Source organism: Capra hircus, chromosome 13 (genome assembly GCF_001704415.2).
Source record: "Capra hircus breed San Clemente chromosome 13, ASM170441v1, whole genome shotgun sequence".
NCBI lineage: Eukaryota > Metazoa > Chordata > Mammalia > Artiodactyla > Bovidae > Capra > Capra hircus.
Genome location: NC_030820.1, coordinates 22,186,700 through 22,207,878, shown reverse-complemented (window position 1 = coordinate 22,207,878; position 21,179 = coordinate 22,186,700). Strand labels below are relative to the sequence as shown.

At 37.9% G+C, this 21,179-nt stretch overlaps 1 protein-coding gene across 11 annotated transcripts in view; it reads right to left on the bottom strand.

The window, feature by feature from the left end:
• The window catches only part of MLLT10 (myeloid/lymphoid or mixed-lineage leukemia; translocated to, 10), a 213,050-nt gene that overhangs the window by 149,731 nt on the left and 42,140 nt on the right, over positions 1–21,179 (bottom strand). For all 11 annotated transcript variants that reach the window (XR_001918993.1, XR_001918987.1, XR_001918990.1 and 8 more), the window contains one exon: positions 14,034–14,088. Coding sequence is in view for 3 of the 11 variants with exons in the window: in XM_018057081.1 (XP_017912570.1) it covers positions 14,034–14,088 (55 nt within the window). In the remaining 8 variants the exon portion in view is untranslated. The remainder of the gene's footprint in view (positions 1–14,033; positions 14,089–21,179) is intronic.

The following is a 21,179-nucleotide window of genomic DNA, read 5'->3' as shown; positions in this document are numbered from 1 at the left end:
TGCCTAAGTCCCTCTGCTGATCACCTGAAAGTATCACAACTTGTTAATTGGCTATACTTCAATATAAAATAAAAGGTTCAAAAGGAAAACAAAGTAAAATATTAATATTAAAAAACAGATCTCAATTCGAATTTTAATTTGTGTTAAATCATTTATACAAAATAGTTAATGACACAAGGTAGATTAAAGATTGAGAGGGACAGAGTAGTCTTTTTAAAAAATGACCAAACTATATGCTGCCTATAAGAGAAACATTTTAGGGCTTCCTAGGTAGCCCAGTGGTAAAGAATTCTCCTGCCAATGCAGGAGATGAAAGGAGACATGGGTTCAGTTCCTGGGTCAGGAATATTCCCTGCAGCAAGAAACGGCAAACCACTCCGGTATTCTTGCCAGGGAAATATCATGGCCAGAGGACTATAGTCCATGGGTTGCAAAGAGTTGGATACAACTTTGCAACTAAACAACAAGCCAAAAACAAAAAGAGAAACACTTAATAAATTAAAAAACTCTGTTAAGTTTAAAAGAAATAAAAGCGAATCAATGGGAAATGATATATCCTAATATATCATATGCTAATAATATATATATGCTAATAATAAGAATATAAAGGCAGGAGTGACTCTTCTGATATCAGATATATACTACAAAACAAACACTCCATAGATATAAAAGGACATTTTGTAACAATAAAGGAGTATCAATAAAAAGACATAACAATTAGGGAAGTATATGTACCTAGCCTTAAAATATATGAAGCAACACTTGACAGGATTGGAACACTTGACAATGTTCCAACCTTAAGAGATTTTTAACATATGATTTTCGGCAATTAATAGATAAACTAGATTCACCCCCCAAAAAATAAAATCAATAAAGACACAAAAGAGCTTAACAATATAAACTGTCTTGATCTAACTGACTACAACACTATATTCATTCAACAGTAGAATATACATTGCTTTCCAAATACATATGACACATTCACCAACACAGATAATAAATATGCTGGGCCTTGAGATAAGCCTTAGTGGACTTTAAAGGACTAAAATCATCCAGAGTGGAATCGCCAACGATAAAGAAATTAAATTAGCAATCAACAATTACCTATCTAGCAATGTAACTGGCAAATAAATAATAGACTTCTAAATTTGGGGGTAAAAGAGAAAAGCAGGAGAAATTTGGGCAACATTTTGACCTAACAACAAATAAACAACCTATCAAATTCTGTGGAATGCAGTAAGAATGTTAGGAGGGAAACTTGAAGCTTTACATATTTTTGCTAGAAAACATATACTTTTACTAAAACTTCATGGCACATAGATGGGTAAACAATGGAAACAGTGAGAGACTTTATTTTGGGGGGCTCTAAAATCACTGCAGATGGTGACTGCGGCCATGAAATTAAAAGACGCTTGCTCCTTGGAAGAAAAGCTACGACCAACCCAGACAACACATTAAAAAGCAGACATTATTTTGCCGACAAAGGTCCATACAGTCAAAGCTATCATTTTTCCAGTTGTCATGCATGGATGTGAGAGTTGGACCATAAAGAAAGCTGAATGCTGAAGACTGATGCTTTTGAACTTTGGTGTTGGAGAAGATTCTTGAGAGCCCCTGGGACTGCAAGAAGATCCAACCAGTCCATCCTAAAGCAAATCAGTCCTGAATATTCACTGGAAGGACTGATGCTGAAGCTGAAACTCCAATACTTTGGCCACCTGATGTAAAGAACTGACTCAATGGAAAAGACCCTGATGCTGGGAAAGACTGCAGGAGGGAGAAGGGGACGAAGGAGGATGAGATGGTTGGATGGCATCACCAACTCGATGGCCATGAGTTTGAGTAAGCTCCGGGAGTTGGTGATGGACAGGGAAACCTGGTGTGCTGCAGTCCATAGAGCTGCAAAGAGTCGGACACAACTGAGTGACTGGAATGAACTGAACTGAACTAGAAAAGAAGATCTATAATCAAAGATCTAAGGTGCCGCCGTGAAGAAGTTAAAACATTAGAGCTAAATACATACAAAGTATGCAGAAATAAGGAAATCATAAAGACTAAAGGAGAAATCAGTAAAATACAGAAAATGGGCAGATAACTTTAAAAATTAAAGTCAGTTTATTTCTTTAAAACGGTGAACAAAGTGACAAATTCCAGGTACACTTGTTAAAGAAAAATGAAACCAAACATCAAACTCCAAAAACCAAAACAACAAAGTAAAACAAAACAAAAAGCAGAGACCACAAATCACCAATATTAAGAATAAAAATAGGGCTTATCACTACTGACACACTACTGATCCAAAAAATAGTAACAGGCTAATAAAAAATACTATACATATTTACTCTCCAAAAATAAAATTTTGGGCTTCCCTAGTGGCTCAGTGGTAAAGAATCTGCCCACCAACGCAGGAGACATAGGACTGATCTGTGTCTGATCTGGAAAGATCCCACATGCCTTGGAGCAACTAAGCCAGTAAGCCACAACTCACTCACAGGCTTACAGCTGGTGCTCTTGAGCCCAGGAGTTAACAACTACTGAAGTTCTCTTACCCTAGAGCGGGTGTTCCACAAGAGAAGCCATCACAATGAGAAGCCCACACACAACAACAAGAGTAGCCCCTGCCTGTCACAACTAGCGAAAAGCTACTGCATCAACAAAGACTCAGCACAGCCAAAAATAATAAATAAATGAAATTATTTTTTAAAAATAAAATTTTCAGGGCCTCCCTGGTGGCTCAGTGGTAAAGAATCCACCTGCCAATGTAGAGGATGGGGGTTTGATCCCTGGTCCAGAAAGATTGCACATCCGTGGAGCAACTAAGCCTGTGGGCCACAACTGCTGAGCCCACACACCACAACTACTGAAGCCTGTGCGCCCCTAGAGCCCATGTAGCCCAACAAGAGCAGCCTCCACAACAGGAAGCCCAAAACCTGAAATGAAGAGTAGCCCCTGCTCGCCGCAACCAGAGAAAACCCACATGCAGCAACAAAGACCCAGTGCAATCAAAAATAAATAAATCTTTATAAAAAGTAAGAGCATACAGATTTTAATATTTTAAAAGCACATTAACAAACTACAGTACACTGACAATGTTTTCAAGTGTACAGTTCAGTAGTGTTAAATCTCCCTTCTTTTTAAGAAGGGAGATTAATATCCCATTTTATGTATATAGGGCTTCCCTAGTGGCTCAGACAGTAAAGCGTCTGTCTGCAATGCAGGAGACGTGGGTTCGATCCCTGGGTTGGGAAGATCCCCTGGAAAAGGAAACGGCAGCCCACTCCAGTATTCTTGTCTGGAAAATCCTGTGGACCGCGGAGCCTGGTAGGTTACCATCCACGGGTTCGCAAAGAGTCGGACACGACTGAGCGACTTCACTTTCACTTTCACTTTATGTATATAACACATCTTGTTTATCCATTCAGCCTCTGATAGACATCTGAGTTGCTTATACTTCTGGACTATTATGAATAGTTCTTCTATGACCATGAGTGTACAAATATCTCTCAGAGACTCTGCTTCCAGATATATCCACTGGAAGTGGAACTGCTGGATCATTCTTTTTTATAGTAATCTTCTTAAATTTTTTGAAGGGCCTCCATACTGTTTTCCATAGCAGCTATGACACTTTATAATCCCACTAACAGTGCACAAGGGTTCCAATTTCACCACAGCCTCACTAACACTTGTAATTTTGTGGGGGTTTTTTTAAATAGGAACCATTCCAAAGGTATGCTGTGACCTCATTGTGATTTTTCATCTGCATTTCTACAGTGATTAGTAACGTTGAACACTTTCGTATCTGTAATGTCACGTGTATATTGGTACCCCCTGACATGATGAGAAGGGGACTTAACTTTTGTGGAATTCTTTCCTCAAACCCATACACTCAATCTCATTAGGAGAAAAACATCAGAGGAGCCCAGATTAGGGGACATTCAACAGGTACCTGGCCAGTATTCAAGACTGTCAAGGTCATGCAAAACCAGAAAAGACTGACAAACTGTTACAGACCACAGGAGACCAAGAGACATGGAAACTAAATGCAAAAGAACATTAACAACAACAACAACAAAAGATGAAAAAAAATTTAAAGTATAGCATTCGTTTAATAGTAACATACAACCGTCTCTTAGTTTTCACAGATATATCATGTTACTGTACAAAGTTAATAATGAAGAAACTGGATAAAGGGTATACAGGAACTCTCTGTACTACCTTTGCAACTTTTCAGCAAATCTAAAAGTATTCCAAAACATTAAATTAATTAAAACAAATTAAACAAGCTGACTTAAAAAATGCTTAGAGAAAAACAAGTAGAGCCAAAAACACCATTAGTACTCTTTAAAAATTAAAAAGAAATTTTTTTTAAAGACCAAAAAAAAGTGGGAGAGCAGAAGGAAAAATGGAAGAAAGGAAGATAATAATGAGGAAGGGCTATCTCTGCAAGACATGAAATTGGGACAATTAAAACAGTGTAGTACCGGCCACGAAAAGACACATCACTAAACAAAATGAGTCCAGAAATGAAGCCAAATCACATGCGAACTTTGTATTTTTAAAGTGTCATTTGGGGAAAAGTGTCAAAAGGGGAAATCAGATTATTCAAAACATGTATTTGGAACAAATGGATAGTCACCTAGGTGAAAAATAGCTCCATACCTCATAGCTCACATTACAATAAAATCTGGATGGATCATTAATCTAAAAAAATTATAAGCCACATACTAGAAAAAGCCTACCCAAAGTGTGAAATTATCTTGGTATAGAAAATAGCCCTTCCAGTATGCTACCACAGGAGAATTCTTTTGAATGATAATAACATGATCACTTATTTCTGTATGGCCAAAAACAAAATGAAAACACAAACCAGCATTTAGAAGGAAAAAAACCTGTAATACTCCAAAGGGCTAATTTCCCTAATACATTAAGAGCTCTTACATAACTATCAACAAATGTACCATGAGGAATGTATCAAAAGGAAAATGAGTTTAAAATATGAATGAAAACTTCATATAAAGAAAATAAAAATAGTTTTTAAGCATATGAAAAGGTGTTCAACTTCTCTCATAATAACAGAAATGCAGATTAAGGCTATGTTTATTTTTACCCACCAGAGAGAAAAATATTAAAATATTCTTAATACTGATAGATGGAAAGGGTTAAAAGCTATATTCTGAATCCCTCTTTTAGGCTCTTGAGGAAAATATCTTGATTGTTCTTGCAACATCAACCCTGAAAATAGATGGCGGTCGTATAGGGTCTGCCATGTACTAATAACTAACCCCAGAATAACTAGCCTGCTGTACTTGGCTGTCAGGAATATATATTCTATGACTTATAATTTATGGTCTACAGCTATATTAAAAATAAAAGAGCTAGCCACTTACAAATATAGAGGCTAAAATGTGTGCTAATGTTACCTGTACATGCATGTCAACCTTACAATCAAAATGCTGGCAACATCAAAACCTGCATCAGAGTTTGGAGGCCTCTGTATTGTAATTTTATATGCTTTTCCTTCATAGGTGTATTTGGTGCTGGATAAGTCAATTGTGACTTGTGAATCTGATCAATGATCCCAAACTGAAACAGACTCAGGTAGTCATGCAACTGTGCTGAGGAAACCATGTCAAAAACAGTCTCTTCTCATGTAATGTGCATTAGTACATCTCAATAGAGGGGATATGGCAAAATCCACTAAAATTTCAGATGCACATACCCTCTGACCCAGCAACTCCACTTCCAGGAATTTTTGCCTACAGCAAATCACCCACATATCTATGATTACATTGTATATGGTTATTCACTGCAGTCTTGCTTTTTAAAAAAGACTAATAATAACTAAATGTTATTATGGTTAAATGGTTAAATAAATTACAGTTCATTTTTACAATTAAATAACATACAGATGTATATGAGAGAGTTTTTTACTGCTTATTGTGCAGTGATTTCCAAGGTACATTATTAATGAAGAAGTAATTCATAAAACACTATATTCTACATTTGTGTAAAAAGTGTTTATGTATGCATAAAATAGCTCCAGACAGATAACAAGAATGTGGTAACCTCCCCAGGAAGGAAACTACATGGTAAAGAAGCAGGAATGGTAAGAGCTAAAAGCTGATAATTATATTCAATTTCCTACCAACATATCCATTATTTAGCAATCTCACCATCATCTTAAATTCAACACATAAAAAGAGTATCTCAGCATTGATCTCTACTTGCAAAACAACTCTCTAACCAACACTCTCTAACTCAGTAAAAGACCATCAATATTCTGCTGTCCACAAAGAAATCTGAGCAACTCCCTTCCCTCATCTCAGCCACATCCATTAAGTCATACAGTATTACTGTTAGACAGCCATGATTTAAGCTTGTTCAGTATCCATTCCCTCTTCTCACTAGAATACCATGCTTTAGGAGATTCTATTTATTTCTCGTTCTAATAACTCCAAAATGCAAGCACTCAAGCATTCATTTTTTCCTCCAAGTCTGTGAGTTATATCTTTTCATTTATTCTTTTTGCTTCGGATATCCAGATCTATTTCTGTTACTGACAACTAAATAATATACATGTCTCTTAAAAACTGGTATATAAAGGTCAAAAATGAAGCATCTGGACTGATGACATGTCCAAGAGCCTGTGATCTTACAGATACACCAGAAAATGGAGCATAAAATGTCAAAACCAATTTGGTCAGAACTCTACTCTGGAAGACAGTCAACAGTTTACAGCACCAAGTAAACAACAAAGAGGCAACTTAAAAACTCTAAGAGTTTTGTGTCATTTTCAGTTGCCTAGGCTCTACCACTTACTAGCGTGACAATGGTCTTGAAGACAGCATCCCATGTTCCTAGTGCCAAACTCTGGCCCCTGGTTCCTGAAGGGGTGAAGCAGAGCTTGTCCTCAAAGAACTATGGGTTTAAGTTTTAACAAAACTAAGGAAGGAGGACTGACTTAGGCATTTGCTCTTGTATCCTTTAACCTGGATGAAGTATGTTTTAAGTTTAAGAGGTTAATTGTAATCCCCAGGATAACCATTTAAAAAAATATACATGGGAAAGAAAGTAAGAATCAAAATCTGATACAAGAAACAAAGAAGAACATTATATACTGAAAAGCAGGTCAAAACACCAAGAACATAAAAAACAACTATAAACATACATGCACCAAACAGCAGAGCTCCAAAATACACTGGCAGGGGCAGCGGGGGGGGGGGGGGGGACTGAAGGAGAAACAGGCTGTTCTTTATTCAAGTTTCAATAATGGGTAGAACTTAGAAAACCACTAAAGAAATAGAAGAGTTACTACAACCTATCTAGGCTCAATATACGTATACAGAAAACCGCACTAAAATCAGCAAAATACACATTCTTCTCAGTTCAGTTCAGTCGCTCAGTCGTGTCCGACTCTTTGTGACCCCATGAAAAGCAGCACACCAAGCCTCCCTGTCCATCACCAACTCCCAGAGTTCACTCAGACTCACGTCCATCGAGTCGGTGATGCCATCCAGCCATCTCATCCTCGGTCGTCCCCTTCTCCTCCTGCCCTCAATCCTTCCCAGCATCAGTCTTTTCCAATGAGTCAACTCTTCACATGAGGTGGCCAAAGTACTGGAGTTTCAGCTTCAGCATCATTCCTTCCAAAGAAATCCCAGGGCTGATCTCTTTCAGAACGGACTGGTTGGGTCTCCTTGCAGTCCAAGGGACTCTCAAGAGTCTTCTCCAACACCACAGTTCACAAGCATCAATTCTTCGGCGCTCAACTTTCTTCACAGTCCAACTCTCGCATCCATACATGACTACTGGAAAAACCATAGCCTTGACTAGACTGACCTTTGTTGGCAAAGTAATGTCTCTGCTTTTCAATACACTATCTAGGTTGGTCATAACTTTTCTTCCAAGGAGTAAGCGTCTTTTAATTTCATGGCTGCAGTCACCATCTGCAGTGATTTTGGAGCCCAAAAATAAAAGTCTGACACTGTTTCCACTGTTTCCTCATCTAATTCCCATGAAGTGATGGGACCAGATGCCATGATCTTCATTTTCTGAATGTTGAGCTTTAAGCCAACTTTTTCACTCTCCTCTTTCACTTTCATCAAGAGGCTTTTAGTTCCTCTTCCCTTTCTGCCGTAAGGGTGGTGTCATCGCATATCTGAGGTTATTGGTATTTCTCCAGGCAATCTTGATTCCAGCTTGTGCTTCTTCCAGCCCAGCGTTTCTCATGATGTACTCTGCATAGAAGTTAAATAAGCAGGGTGACAATATACAGCCTTGACGTACTCCTTTTCCTATTTGGAACCAGTCTGTTGTTCCATGTCCAGTTCTAACTGTTGCTTCCCGACCTGCATACAGATTTCTCAAGAGGCAGGTCAACTGGTCTGGTATTCCCATCTCTTTTAGAATTCTCCACAGTTTATTGTGATCCACACAGTCAAAGGCTTTGACAGAGTCAATAAAGCAGAAATAGATATTTTTCTGGAACTCTCCTCAAACACCCACAAATGGTCTCCAAGACTGGTAACAGTGTCGGTCACAAAACAAGTGTCAATAAATTTTAAAAGATCTGAAATCAGATCTTACCAATCCACAATAGAATGAAAATAAAAATAAAAAAAGAAGGAAAACTGGAAAGTCTACAAATATATGTAAATTACACAATATTCTCTTAAATAACCAACGACCCAAAGAAGAAATCATGATGGAAACTGGAATATACTTTAAGACAAATGGAAAACATATAAATGACATATGAAATTTCATGTGATACATAGAAAGCAACAATGCAGTTAAATTCATACCTGCTAATACCTATGTTGCAAAGAAGATGCTTGAGTGGGGTGAAATGCAGTGACGGGAGTGACAGTTTAAATATATACAGGATCTCTTTCTTTTTTTTAATTGATGTATCGTTGATTTACAATGTTGTCTTAGTTTCTGGTGTACAGCAAAGTGATTCAGACATATATATGTTTATATATATACACACACATAGATATGTATATGTATATATTGTTTTTCAGTTTCTTTTCTTAGTTTATTACAAGATAATATAGTTCCCTGTGCTATACATAAAAATAGTAATAATACAGGGTTTCTAATTATATACCTACCTTAAGGAGCTAGAAAAAGAGCAAACTAAGCCCCAAACCAGCAGGAAAAAGAAAAGTGTTAAGACTAGAGATAAAATAGAAAAGAGAAAAATAACAGGAACAATCAACAAAATGAAAGTTCTTTGAAATATCAACAAAACTGACAAACTTTCAGACTGACTAGGAAAAGGAAGACAAATGACTAAATTCAGAAATGAGTGGGAACATTATTGCTGACCTTAACAAAAATAAGAATTAAAAGAGAATACCATCAACAAATGTACACCAACAAATTAGTTAACCTACAGGAAACGGACAAATTCCTAGGAAAATGCAAACGAACAAAAATGACTCAAGAAAGAAAATCTGAATAGATCTAGAACAAGAGATTGACTCAATTAACAAGGAAAAACCTCCCGACAAGGAAAAGCCCTGTACCAGATCCTTCATAATTGAATACCACCAAACATTTAAAGAAATATAAACACAAATCCTTCTCAAACTTCCAAAAAACTTGAAGAGGTAACACTTCCTAGCTCATTCTATGGGGCCAGTATGATATCAAATGCCCCACGGTCAGACAAAAAAGCATAAGAAAATAAAGTAACAGCCCAATACACTTTATGAATATAAATGCAAATATTCTCAACACAAGTGTACCAGTGTCCTAGGGCAGTAATAAAAATTTCAACAGATTAGGTAGCTCAACAAAAAAGAAATATATTCTCTCACACTCTCAGTTCTGGAGGCTAGAAGTCCAAAATCAACATGCTTCTCTCTCTTACCTGATGGCTCAGGCAATCCTTGACATTACTTGGTTTATAACTACGTAATTCCAATGTCCACTTTAGTCTACTAATGCACAGAAAATACATGGAACAAAGTGACATGTTAAAACACACACACACACACACAACATACACTCATCTAAGATTAATCAACAAAGCATGCTGTGGACAAACTACAGGGCAAATGATTTAGGTATTTTTTCCCCTAAGTAAACTGACAAAGAGGAGAAAAGGAGACCACAGAAAGACCTAAGAGAGGGGGCGGGTGGGGGGGCGAGGAAAAAATAAAAAAAGAAAGACCTAAGAGAAATATCATATTGCAATGTATGTACCTTATTTGCATCTAGCTTATGGACCTTTGTGAGATCCTGATTCAACAAGTATAAAAGAAAACAGGAGACGATCAAGAAATTTTGAACAATGACTGCATATATCATGAATTAAAGAAATCCTTGTTAATTCTTTTTAGGTGTGATGATATATTGTGCACTTTTAAAATATCCACCTAAGTTAAGAATGCTCACAAAATTTAAACTCATCAGAAGACAGATAGGGGAGGGTAAAAAGGAAACAGCTGGCTATGACTTGGTCATTGTTAAAGCTAGATATCAAGGTAAAGATTCTCTCTACTTGTACGTATGCTTGAAAATTTTCCACAGTAAAACTATTTTTAATATATCTGTAAAAATTCATCACTTTAGTATCTCTCATGTCCATTCCCTCATTTTTAACCCTCCCACTACTTCTATCTCAAACAGGTCCTCAGTACCTCTCCCTTGGATTCACTGCAATAAAGCAAAGTCCTATCTTTGTAGAGTATACATTCTAACATCAGAGTATAAATTACAGCCCCTCAAAATACGACCTCAGATGGTAAAGAATCTGCCTGCAATGCGGGAGACTTAGGTTCGATCCCAGGGCTGGGAAGATCCCCTGGAGAAGGAAAACGGCAACCCACTTCGGTATTCTTGCCCAGAAAATCCTGTGAACAAAGGAGCCTGGTAGGCTACAATCCATGGGGCGGCAAAGAGTCAGACATGACTGAGCAACTCACACAAATAGGAATAATCAAAACTATCCTAGAAAAACAGCTTTTAACTCCAATAGAGGAAGTGCATGATATTGTACACTGTTATGAATATACAACCCTGCTGTATTCCAATTCTCCTAATTGTTCTGTCAGACAGTGTCTATCAACGGCCCTCAACTCATTTTAAAATTTCCTCTTCAAGAATATAGATAAGCTGACACTGCCTCCTGCCTGCCCTCCTCAATTGTACACTTCCTGTCTTTGACAATGACGGTTGGGAAAGCCTTAAAATCATTCACAAGAGATATCCATATAGGTTTGGCTAGAGTTCAGTCAATAAAATGGCAGACTGAATTATCTCTACAATTTTTTTTTCTATCTCTTCCTATGTAACTGATTTTTAAGTATGGTAAAAGCACACAGGATCCAGCTACACCTTTCTTTTTTATAGCTGGTCTGGTCTCATACCCTTCTAACCCATTCATAAGGCTGTCAGAGTGATCTTTCTGAAACAGAAAACTCATGTTATTCCTCAGCTTCAATGGCTCCTGATAATCATCAGGACCAAGTCTTGAATTAAAAAAGGGTGGGGGGGGGGGTGCGCTGCCGGGAGAAGAAAGGCAAAGGGAGAAGGTGGGGAAGGAAGATGTGTCAAGACTGGGGGAGGGGACACAAGGGGAGGGAGGGAGGAAAAAGACAAGCAGGGGAAAGGGAAAAGAAGCTCCACCTCTCAGAAGGTCTACCATTCAAACTTTACAATGCAAATCCCTGATACACCTGGGTCTTTATCATTTGCTTCTTCCTTTGCCTATAACTCACTTTCCACACACCAATCTATGTTAAAACACTTACCTTCAACAAAGATCTATGGAGTAGCTGACATTGAAGAAAATCAAAACCAAAATTGAGAAATTCCTGATCATGATCACTAGAGAAAGAAAACTAAAACCTGGAACATAATTTTCCAGCACTAAAAATGGGTGTTAGTTGCTAGGCTGTGTCTGACCCCTTGGACTGTAGCTCACCAGGCTCCTGGAAAAATGGGTATTAGATATTAAAGAACAGTATCATCAATACTATATATCAGGCACATTGTGGGATTTTGCTAACCATGCTGCAAATACAATTAGCATTTCTACAGGAAAATGCATTTCATGCTCCAAAATAATTTTGGAACAGAATTTAGAATCTTTTAAATACACCCCAAATTTAGACTATAACACAGATGGCACTGCAAATCAATAAGGAAAAATGAACTGAAAGAAAGAAGGAAAGAAAGAAAAAAAAAGTCATAAAAATACTAGAGAAGGTACTCCCCTGGTGGTCCAATAGTTAGAACTCCCACATTTCCACTACAAGAGGCACAGATTCAGTCCTTGGTCAGAGAACTATCCCACATGCTGTGCATTGCAGCCAAAAACAAAAAACCAACTTAGAGGAAAATGTGAACGCATTCCCTATATAACTTTGGAGTAGGGAAAGCCTGTTTAACTAATGGTTCAAAATATCAGAAGCCATGACACATAAGATTAATAAATTCAACTAAATAAAAATCAAAACCTTCTGTACAGATAAAAACCCCAAGAGGAAGATTAACAGCAAGAATGAATCATAAAAAAAGCCTAGTATATGAAGTGCTCCTATGAAAGCTCCAACAAACCAAAAAGAAAAAGATCAATGACTAAATGGAAAAAGCATATGAAGAGATCACAGAAGGGACAACATGAATTGCTCTTAAAAACATGAAAAGATGCTCAGATTCAGTCATAATAAGAGAAATGCAAAATACAAGCTCTGAGATACTTTCACCTACCGGATTACCAAAGACATAAAGAATAGGTTTTCATTCATTACTTACTGCTGGGAACACAAATTGGTACAACCACTAAACAGAATAATTTGGGAATATCTACCAAAATTAACTGCAAAATATCTTTGATCCAACAGTTCCACATCTGAGAATTAATAAAATCCTACAGATATCACTGCATACAAGCAAAATGACATATATACTACAAGCAGTAGTCATAAACACAAAAGATTAAAGTCCATCAACAGGTGACTAATTCCATAACATGCAGTAATAAATAAAGCTCTATACTGATAGTAGATAAATTGTTCGGGGAAAAAAACCTTAAGATGCAAGAGAGTATTGCATACTATTAATCCATTTGTATTAAAGTTATAAAAATATGTCTCCTCATATTTATTGGTATATGCAAAATAGTAATAGAAACTATGTTGGGGGCAGAAAATTTACTGAGAAACTGTGTAGATAGTGAACAGCAGTAGGAGGGAGGGTTTTTAATATTTAAAATTTTGGATAATGTGACTTATGGTCTAACATTAAATTTAAACAGATATATTGCTATCCAAAAACACTATTTTTTCCTTTTATTTACTCACGTCATGACACTAGTCTATGCCAAAACATTTCATAGAGTTGCCTGCCCAAAATGGGAAGTACATACTAACAGTGGCTTAATCTCTACTTTTTGAGATTCATCAGTTACTTAATTTTCATAGTATGCCACAGATGTATAAACTGATGCCTACACATTTAAGAATGGTACTGAGCTATAAAGAAACATGGGATTTCTTTGGGAAAGGTACTAAAAATGGAAATGAAAACTAGAAATAAAAAAGGGGCCTTAGGAAAACACATCAAAATTTAAGAGAAATCAAATTTCTTTATATTCAAACAACAAAGATCCACAGGACGTCAAAATTAACATTCATTAGAAACATCATTTGTCTAGCAATACACAAAAGAGGGAAAAAGGAATCTAAAAAAATAGATTTTTATCTCTAACCAAGAAAAAAAAAAAGTGGCTTATTTTCCCAACAGTAATTTCTAATATAAGAAATTGTATTCATTAAAAAAAAAAAAACTCAAGATTTTAATCAGAAGTATGTGGATCATTCTGCACTAAAAACACAAAACAAAAAAGTAGAAAAGTTGTGTTTCAATAAAAAGAAAATTCATGAATTACATCCAGTACTGTTAGAAAAATATTTGAGTGGTCATCACTATTTGATATAAATGAATTACCAGATATTTAAAAATAAATCTGCACTCCAGATCTCAATAAAAATTTTTTCAAAATTTTCTGCACTTACCGCCATTATCTGTTCTTTTTAAAGCTCCATCCTTATGAGGACACAGTTCACATCTCTATTAAAAGGGGAGGAAACAAAGAGATTTTTCAGATTACCAAAGTATAACATCTTCCCTGTAACTTCAAAACTATTCAAAATGCGGTAGTGGCATTTTCTCTTAGTTGCCACTAAGAATATTTCAGAAAGATCCTCATCAAGTAATTCTCTATGATAAGTGATCATCCTCAGAGTACCAGACAAGAAGTTTTAAAAAGTGAAATTTAGTGAACAGTAAAATGTTAAGACTTTTTTCCGTCTTGCTGTATTAATAAAAATAAAAAAGATTCTCTAAACACAATATTTGGGCAGGGTTTTTAATATTTGCCTCTATCCCTTTACTGTCTGAGTAGAATCAACCAGGATTATTACACAGTCAGTTGGATCTGGTTTCTCCTGAAATAAAGAGGCAAATTCAAATTTAGATTTTTGATTTAAGCAGATTATGATCTCGTATGTGCTGACCTGCCTTTGGCAGGCAAGAACTGCTCTAATTATTCCCATTATTGTTTTCATTCACAGCACAATGATACTCAGTAGTTATTATGGATCCCTCTCTCACCACTCCCACAATTTAAAACGAGAAATAAACACCTAGCCAGTATTACCACTTCTTTTCCCCACTGAAAAGAGGGCTGAAATAATTATAAAAATAATTAAAGAGTTTTCAGTGGCACTGTCTTACATTCCTCAAAGTCATAAAGTCATATATAACTACTTATTATCTGTACCCTTCCTTACTCTCCAAAGAGGTTCTGAGAGTCAATTCATAGGTAGGTTGATGAGAAGTCCAGGGTGCCCAAGGAGGAGAAAGGGTTCTGTGGCTCGAAAGGAGGAGAAAAGGACAAACATTTTATTTCCTACATTCCTTAGTCTTAGTCACATAAAACGTTGGTTTTTTTTTTTTTTTTCCTTTAAGCCCAGAGCTAATGATTACACAACAAACAACTCATCTTAAACTCAGCACTAAGGATTATATAACAACGAAGTATCCTGCTTGAGGACGTGTTTCTCCTTCTTAAGAACCATCTGACTAATCCTGTTATCTTAAAATGTAAATTGTGGGAGTGGGTCTGGTAAGACCTTTACAACCTTGAGACATTCTTTGATTTACTGTAATAACCAAAAAAGTATCTACCTCCCTTGCTAAAACTAGCCAGGAGGGCTCTCTCCACCCGGTTCTAATGTCTATGTCAGAAACCTTCTCTGTCCTTTTACACAAGAGCCCTGAATGGTCAAGCCTGGTCCCTGATCCTGAAGCCACATTTTCTTCTAAATTTTTCTTCTAAATTAAAGCTAAATTTTCAGGAATGACGAATCCAACAGCATTCACCAAAAGCTATCAGTTTGAACCATATAATACCCTAAGATAAATGAGCTACAAAGGAAAATAAAGAGCAGGAAGTTAAGATAAAACAGTAAATCAGTACACAGCTTCCCTGGTGGCATAGAGGTGAAAGCGTTTGCCTGGAATGCGGGAGACCTGGGTTCGATCCTTGGGTCAGGAAGATCCCCTGGAGAAGGAAATGGCAACCCACTCCAGTACTCTTGCCTGGAGAATCCCATGGAGGGAGGACCCTGGTAGGCTACAGTCTATGGGGTAACAAAGAGTCGGACACGACTGAGCGACTGAACTGAACTGAACTGAACTTTAAAGGTCAGCAACTTAAAACAATCCTATATATATACACAGAGCACTATACCAAAATCTCATGGTAACGGCAAACCAACAATCTGTAATAGACAACACACATAAAAAACAAAAGAGAATCCAAACATAACCCAAAATATGGAAGTATGGACGTATTAGTCACTCAGTTCAGTTCAGTTGTTCAGTTGTGTCCGACTATTTGCGACGCCATGAATCGCAGCACACCAGGCCTCCCTGTCCATCACCAACTCCCAGAGTTTACCGAAACTCATGTCCATCGAGTCAGTGATGCCATCCGGCCATCTCATCTCTGTCGCCCCTTTCTCCTCCTGCCCCCAATCCCTCCCAGCATCAGAGTCTTTTCCAATGAGTCAACTCTTCGCATGAGGTGGCCAAAGTACTGGAGTTCCAGCTTTAGCATCATTCCTTCCAAAGAACACCCAGGGCTGATCTCCTTCAGAATGGACTGGTTTGATCTCCCTGCAGTCCAAGGGACTCTCAAGAGTCTTCTCCAACACCACAGTTCAAAATCATGAATTCTTTGGCGCTCAGCTTTCTTCACAGTCCAACTCTCACATCCATACATGACCACTGGAAAAACCATAGCCTTGACTAGACGGATCTTTGTTGGCAAAGTAACATCTCCTTTTCAACATGCTATCTAGGTTGGTCATAACTTCTGTTCCAAGGAGTAAGCGTCTTTTAATTTCATGGCTGCAGTCACCATCTGCAGTCATTTTGGAGCTCCAAAAATAAAGTCTGAAACTGTTTCCACTGTTTCCCCATCTATTTCCCATGAAGTGATGGGACCAGATGCCATGATCTTCGTTTTCTGAATGTTGAGCTTTAAACCAACTTTTTCACTCTCCTCTTTCACTTTCAAGAGGCTTTCTGTTCCTCTTCACTTTCTGCCATAAGGGTGGTGTCATCTGCATATCCGAGGTTATTGCTATTTCTCCAGGCAATCTTGATTCCAGCTTGTGCTTCTTCCAGCCCAGCGTTTCTCATGATGTACTCTTCATATAAGTTAAATAAGCAGGGTGACAGTATTCAGCATTGATGTATTCCTTTTCCTATTAGTCACTCAGTCCTGTCCAACTCAGCCACCCCATTGACTGTAGCCTGCCAGGTTCCTCTGTCCATGGGATTTCCCAGGCAAGAATACTGGAGAGGGTTGCCATTTCCTTCTCCAGGGAATCTTTCGAACCTAGGGATCAAACCCAGGTCTCCCATATTGCAGGCAGACTCTTTAACATCTGAGACACCAGGGAAGTCCAGAAACATAACCCAAAAAGGCCATCAAACCACAAGAAAACAAAAGAAGAAGAATGGGGGAAAAGACCAACAAAACAAATCCAAAACAATTAACAAAATGGCAATAAGAACACATATATCAATAATTAACTTAAATGTAAACAAACTAAATGCTCCAACCAAAAGGCTGCCTGAATAGATACAGAAACAAGACCCACATACATGCTGCCTGCAATAGACTCCCTTCAGATATAGAGACACACACAAAGTGAGAGGGTGGACAAGGGTATTCTAAGCAAATGGAAAAATCAAAAGTCAGAGTAGCATTCCTTGTATCACACAGAGACAAAATGAGAGGGAGGAAAAAGGTATTATTCCATGCAAATGCAAAAATTAAAGGTAAGTCAGCTATGCTTGTACCAGACAAAACAGACTATAAAGACTGTTACAAGAGACAAAGAACATTACATATGATCATAGAATCAATTGAAGAAGATGAAAGAACTATACATGTATATGCAACCAACACCAGAACATATGAATACATAAGGTAAATATTAATGGGTGAAGAGAAACTGACAGTAATACAATAATAGTAGGGGACATCAAGTCCCCACTTCATCAATGGACAGATAACCAGACAGAAAAATGATAAGGAAACACTGAGGGGCCAGTGATTAGGACTCCACACTTTCAGTGCCGAGGCTCCCAGTTCAATCCCTGGCAATGTGGCACAGAAAGGGGGGGGAATGTTGTGAACTATCAGAGAAACACAAATAAAAATTACAATGAGGTATTGCTTCACAGTAGTCAGAATGGCCATCATCAAAAAGTCTACAGGACTTCCCTGGTGGTCCAGTGATTGAGAATCTGCCTGCCAATGCTAGGGACACAGGTTCAATCTCTTGTCTGGCAAAATTCCACTGCCATGTGGCAACCAAGCCCAGGTACCACAACTACTGAAGCCCATGCACCCTAGAGTCTGTTCTCTGTGACAAGAGAAGCCACCACAGTGAGAAGCCCTCACATCACAACAAGAAAGCAGCCCTCAAGTAAGATTTGTTGGTTTTTTTAAGCCTACAAATAATACAAGCTGGCTGGAGAGGGTATGGAGAAAAAGGAACCCTCCTACACTGCTAGTATGAATGTAAACTGGTGTAGCCACTAAGGAAAACAGAACAGAGGTTCCCAAAAAACTAAAAATAGAGCTACTAAATGACCCAACAATCCAACCACTGACTGGGCATATATCCAGAAAAAAAACTCAAAAAAATACATACACCCAATGCAATATAAATAGCAGTACTATTTATAACAACCAGGTATCAGTTCAGTTCTGTTCAGTCACTCAGACATGTCTGACTCTTTGCGACCCCATTAACCACAGCACACCAGGCCTCCCTGTCCATCATCAACTCCTGGAGTCCATCCAATCCCATGTCCATTGAGTTGATGATGCCATCCAACTATCTCATCCTCTGTCATGACCTTCTCCTCCTGCCCCCAATCCCTCCCAGCATCAGAGTCTTTCCCAATGAGTCAACTCTTCACATGAGGTGGCCAAAGTACTGGAGTTTCAGCTTTAGCATCATTTCTTCCAAAGAACACTCAGGGCTGATCTCCTTTAGAATGGACTGGTTGGATCTCCTTAATAAAATGTAGATGTAGCTAATTAACGAAAAACCATTTAGCCTCACTTATATCCAAATAAATATGAATAGAAAAGTCACATGGAATAGGCGTTTTTCCCACTTAATTTAATAAATCTTTTCTTAAAAAATAATCCGTAATGTTCAAAATGCAGTGAACATTTATTTTCATATACTGTTGATGGCACTATAATCTAATTGTTTTAGAGAACAATTTAGCGATATGCTTCAAGAAAAATACTGATTCAATTAATTCACTTCCAGAGAGTCAAAGGAAATATAAGAAAACAGCAATTATTAAGTACCATATCTTAATGATCTTTATATTATTTATATGCTTTAATCTCAAGACATGAAAAGATATATGCATAAAAATATTTTATATGGCTGTTTATAACTATAAAATTTTTATTTAAACTGTGTAACAGTGAGGAAGCTAACGCTATATTCACAAAAATTTTAAGTGAGTTTAGAAATACACAGAAAAGGACCTCCCTGGCAGTCCAGTGGTTAAGATTCTACCTACAATTCAGGGGGCACAGTTCAATCCTTGGCTGGGAAACTAAGGTCCCACATGCCGCATGGAGTGGCCAAAAAAAAAAAAAGTGCAGAGTAGAAAACTCTTAAGAGAAAACTACATGCTAATAAATAAAACACTATTCCTATGTCTTCCCAAAAAAGGTAAAAACAGAGATATATGAGACTTGACAGAAAAAATGATAATAAGAAAAGAGAAGAAGTTATAGTTAGAGGCTCCACCCTAAGTTCAAGGAAAAAGGATCAGATTCAGGACAACAGAAACTCTAGAGCCTACAGTAAACCAATCCAAACTGAAAAGTTTCACACAGTAGGCTACAGCTATACATGTTACTACTAGAATTCCACAGATGTATTCTTATTTAGTGAGAGGTACTGTTAAAACACTGGACTGGAAGAAGCACAAGCTGGAATCAAGACTGCCAGGAGAAATATCAATAACCTCAGATATGCAGATGACACCACCCTTATGGCAGAAAGTAAAGAGGAACTAAAAAGCCTCTTGATGAAAGTGAAAGTGGAGAGTGAAAAAGTTGGCTTAAAGCTCAACATTCAGAAAACGAAGATCATGGCCTCTGGTCCCATCACTTCATGGGAAATAGATGGGGAAGCAGTGTCAGACTTTATTTTTGGAGCTCCAAAATCACTGCAGATGGTGACTGCAGCCATGAAATTAAAAGACGCTTACTCCTTGGAAGGAAAGTTATGACCAACCTAGGTAGCATATTGAAAAGCAGAGACATTACTTTGCCAACAAAGATCCGTCTAGTCAAGGCTATGGTTTTTCCAGTGGTCATGTATGGATGTGAGAGTTGGACTGTGAAGAAAGCTGAGCGCCAAAGAATTCATGATTTTGAACTGTGGTGTTGGAGAAGACTCTTGAGAGTCCCTTGGACTGCAAGGAGATCCAACCAGTCCATTCTGAAGATCAGCCCTGGGTGTTCTTTGGAAGGAATGATGCTAAAGCTGGAACTCCAGTACTTTGGCCACCTCAAGTGAAGAGTTGACTCATTGGAAAAGACTCTGATGCTGGGAGGGATTGGGGGCAGGAGGAGAAAGGGGCGACAGAGATGAGATGGCCGGATGGCATCACCGACTCGATGGACATCAGTTTGGGTGAACTCTGGGAGTTGGTGATCAACAGGGAGGTCTGGCGTGCTGCGGTTCACGCCATCACAAAGAGTCGGACACGACTGAGCGACTGAACTGAACCATTAAAATACATAAGTAAATCCTGGTACACAGATGATTAGGAGACCCCCCCAAACACACACACACACACACACACAGGAGCTTACCCTTTTTTCCCCATTTTAGTTTTATTTTTTGGATTCCACAATCTCACATTTTACCAAGGGGGGGTGAGGGAGGAGAACATTTTAATTGATATGGTCCAAACACACAGAAATTATATAAGATGGTTGTTTCTATTTTACTTCATGTAGTGTAGTAAGAAAGCATACAAGTATTTTCCATCTTTATAATGTAGGCATCAATTTCCAAATACTTTTTCTACTTTAAATTAGCTTTTTTCCCAAAGTATGCTGCTAAGTCGCTTCAGTTGTGTCCGACTCTGTGTGACCCCATAGATGGCAGCCCACCTGGCTCCCCTGTCCCTGGGATTCTCCAGGCAAGAGCACTGGAGTGGGTTGCCACTGCCTTCTCCAATGCATGAAAGTGAAAAGTGAAACTGAAGTCACTCAGTCGTGTCCGACTCTTAGCGACCCCATGGACTGCAGCCTACCAGGCTCCTCCATCCATGGAATTTTCCAGGCAAGAGTACTGGCGTGGGTTTCCATTGCCTTAAACTCATACACTTAAAGTTTTATACTTATACATAAAACTCACTATACTTCACTAAATCAAGTTCACCCAAAATACTGACCTTTAGGAAGCTGTAACTATATAACAATCCATTCAGCTATACAGACTGGTTTACTCATATTGTGAACACCATTCATTATACATACAAAAAGCAGTAAGACTATAATTGCAACCAAGAAAAAGCACAGGCTAAAT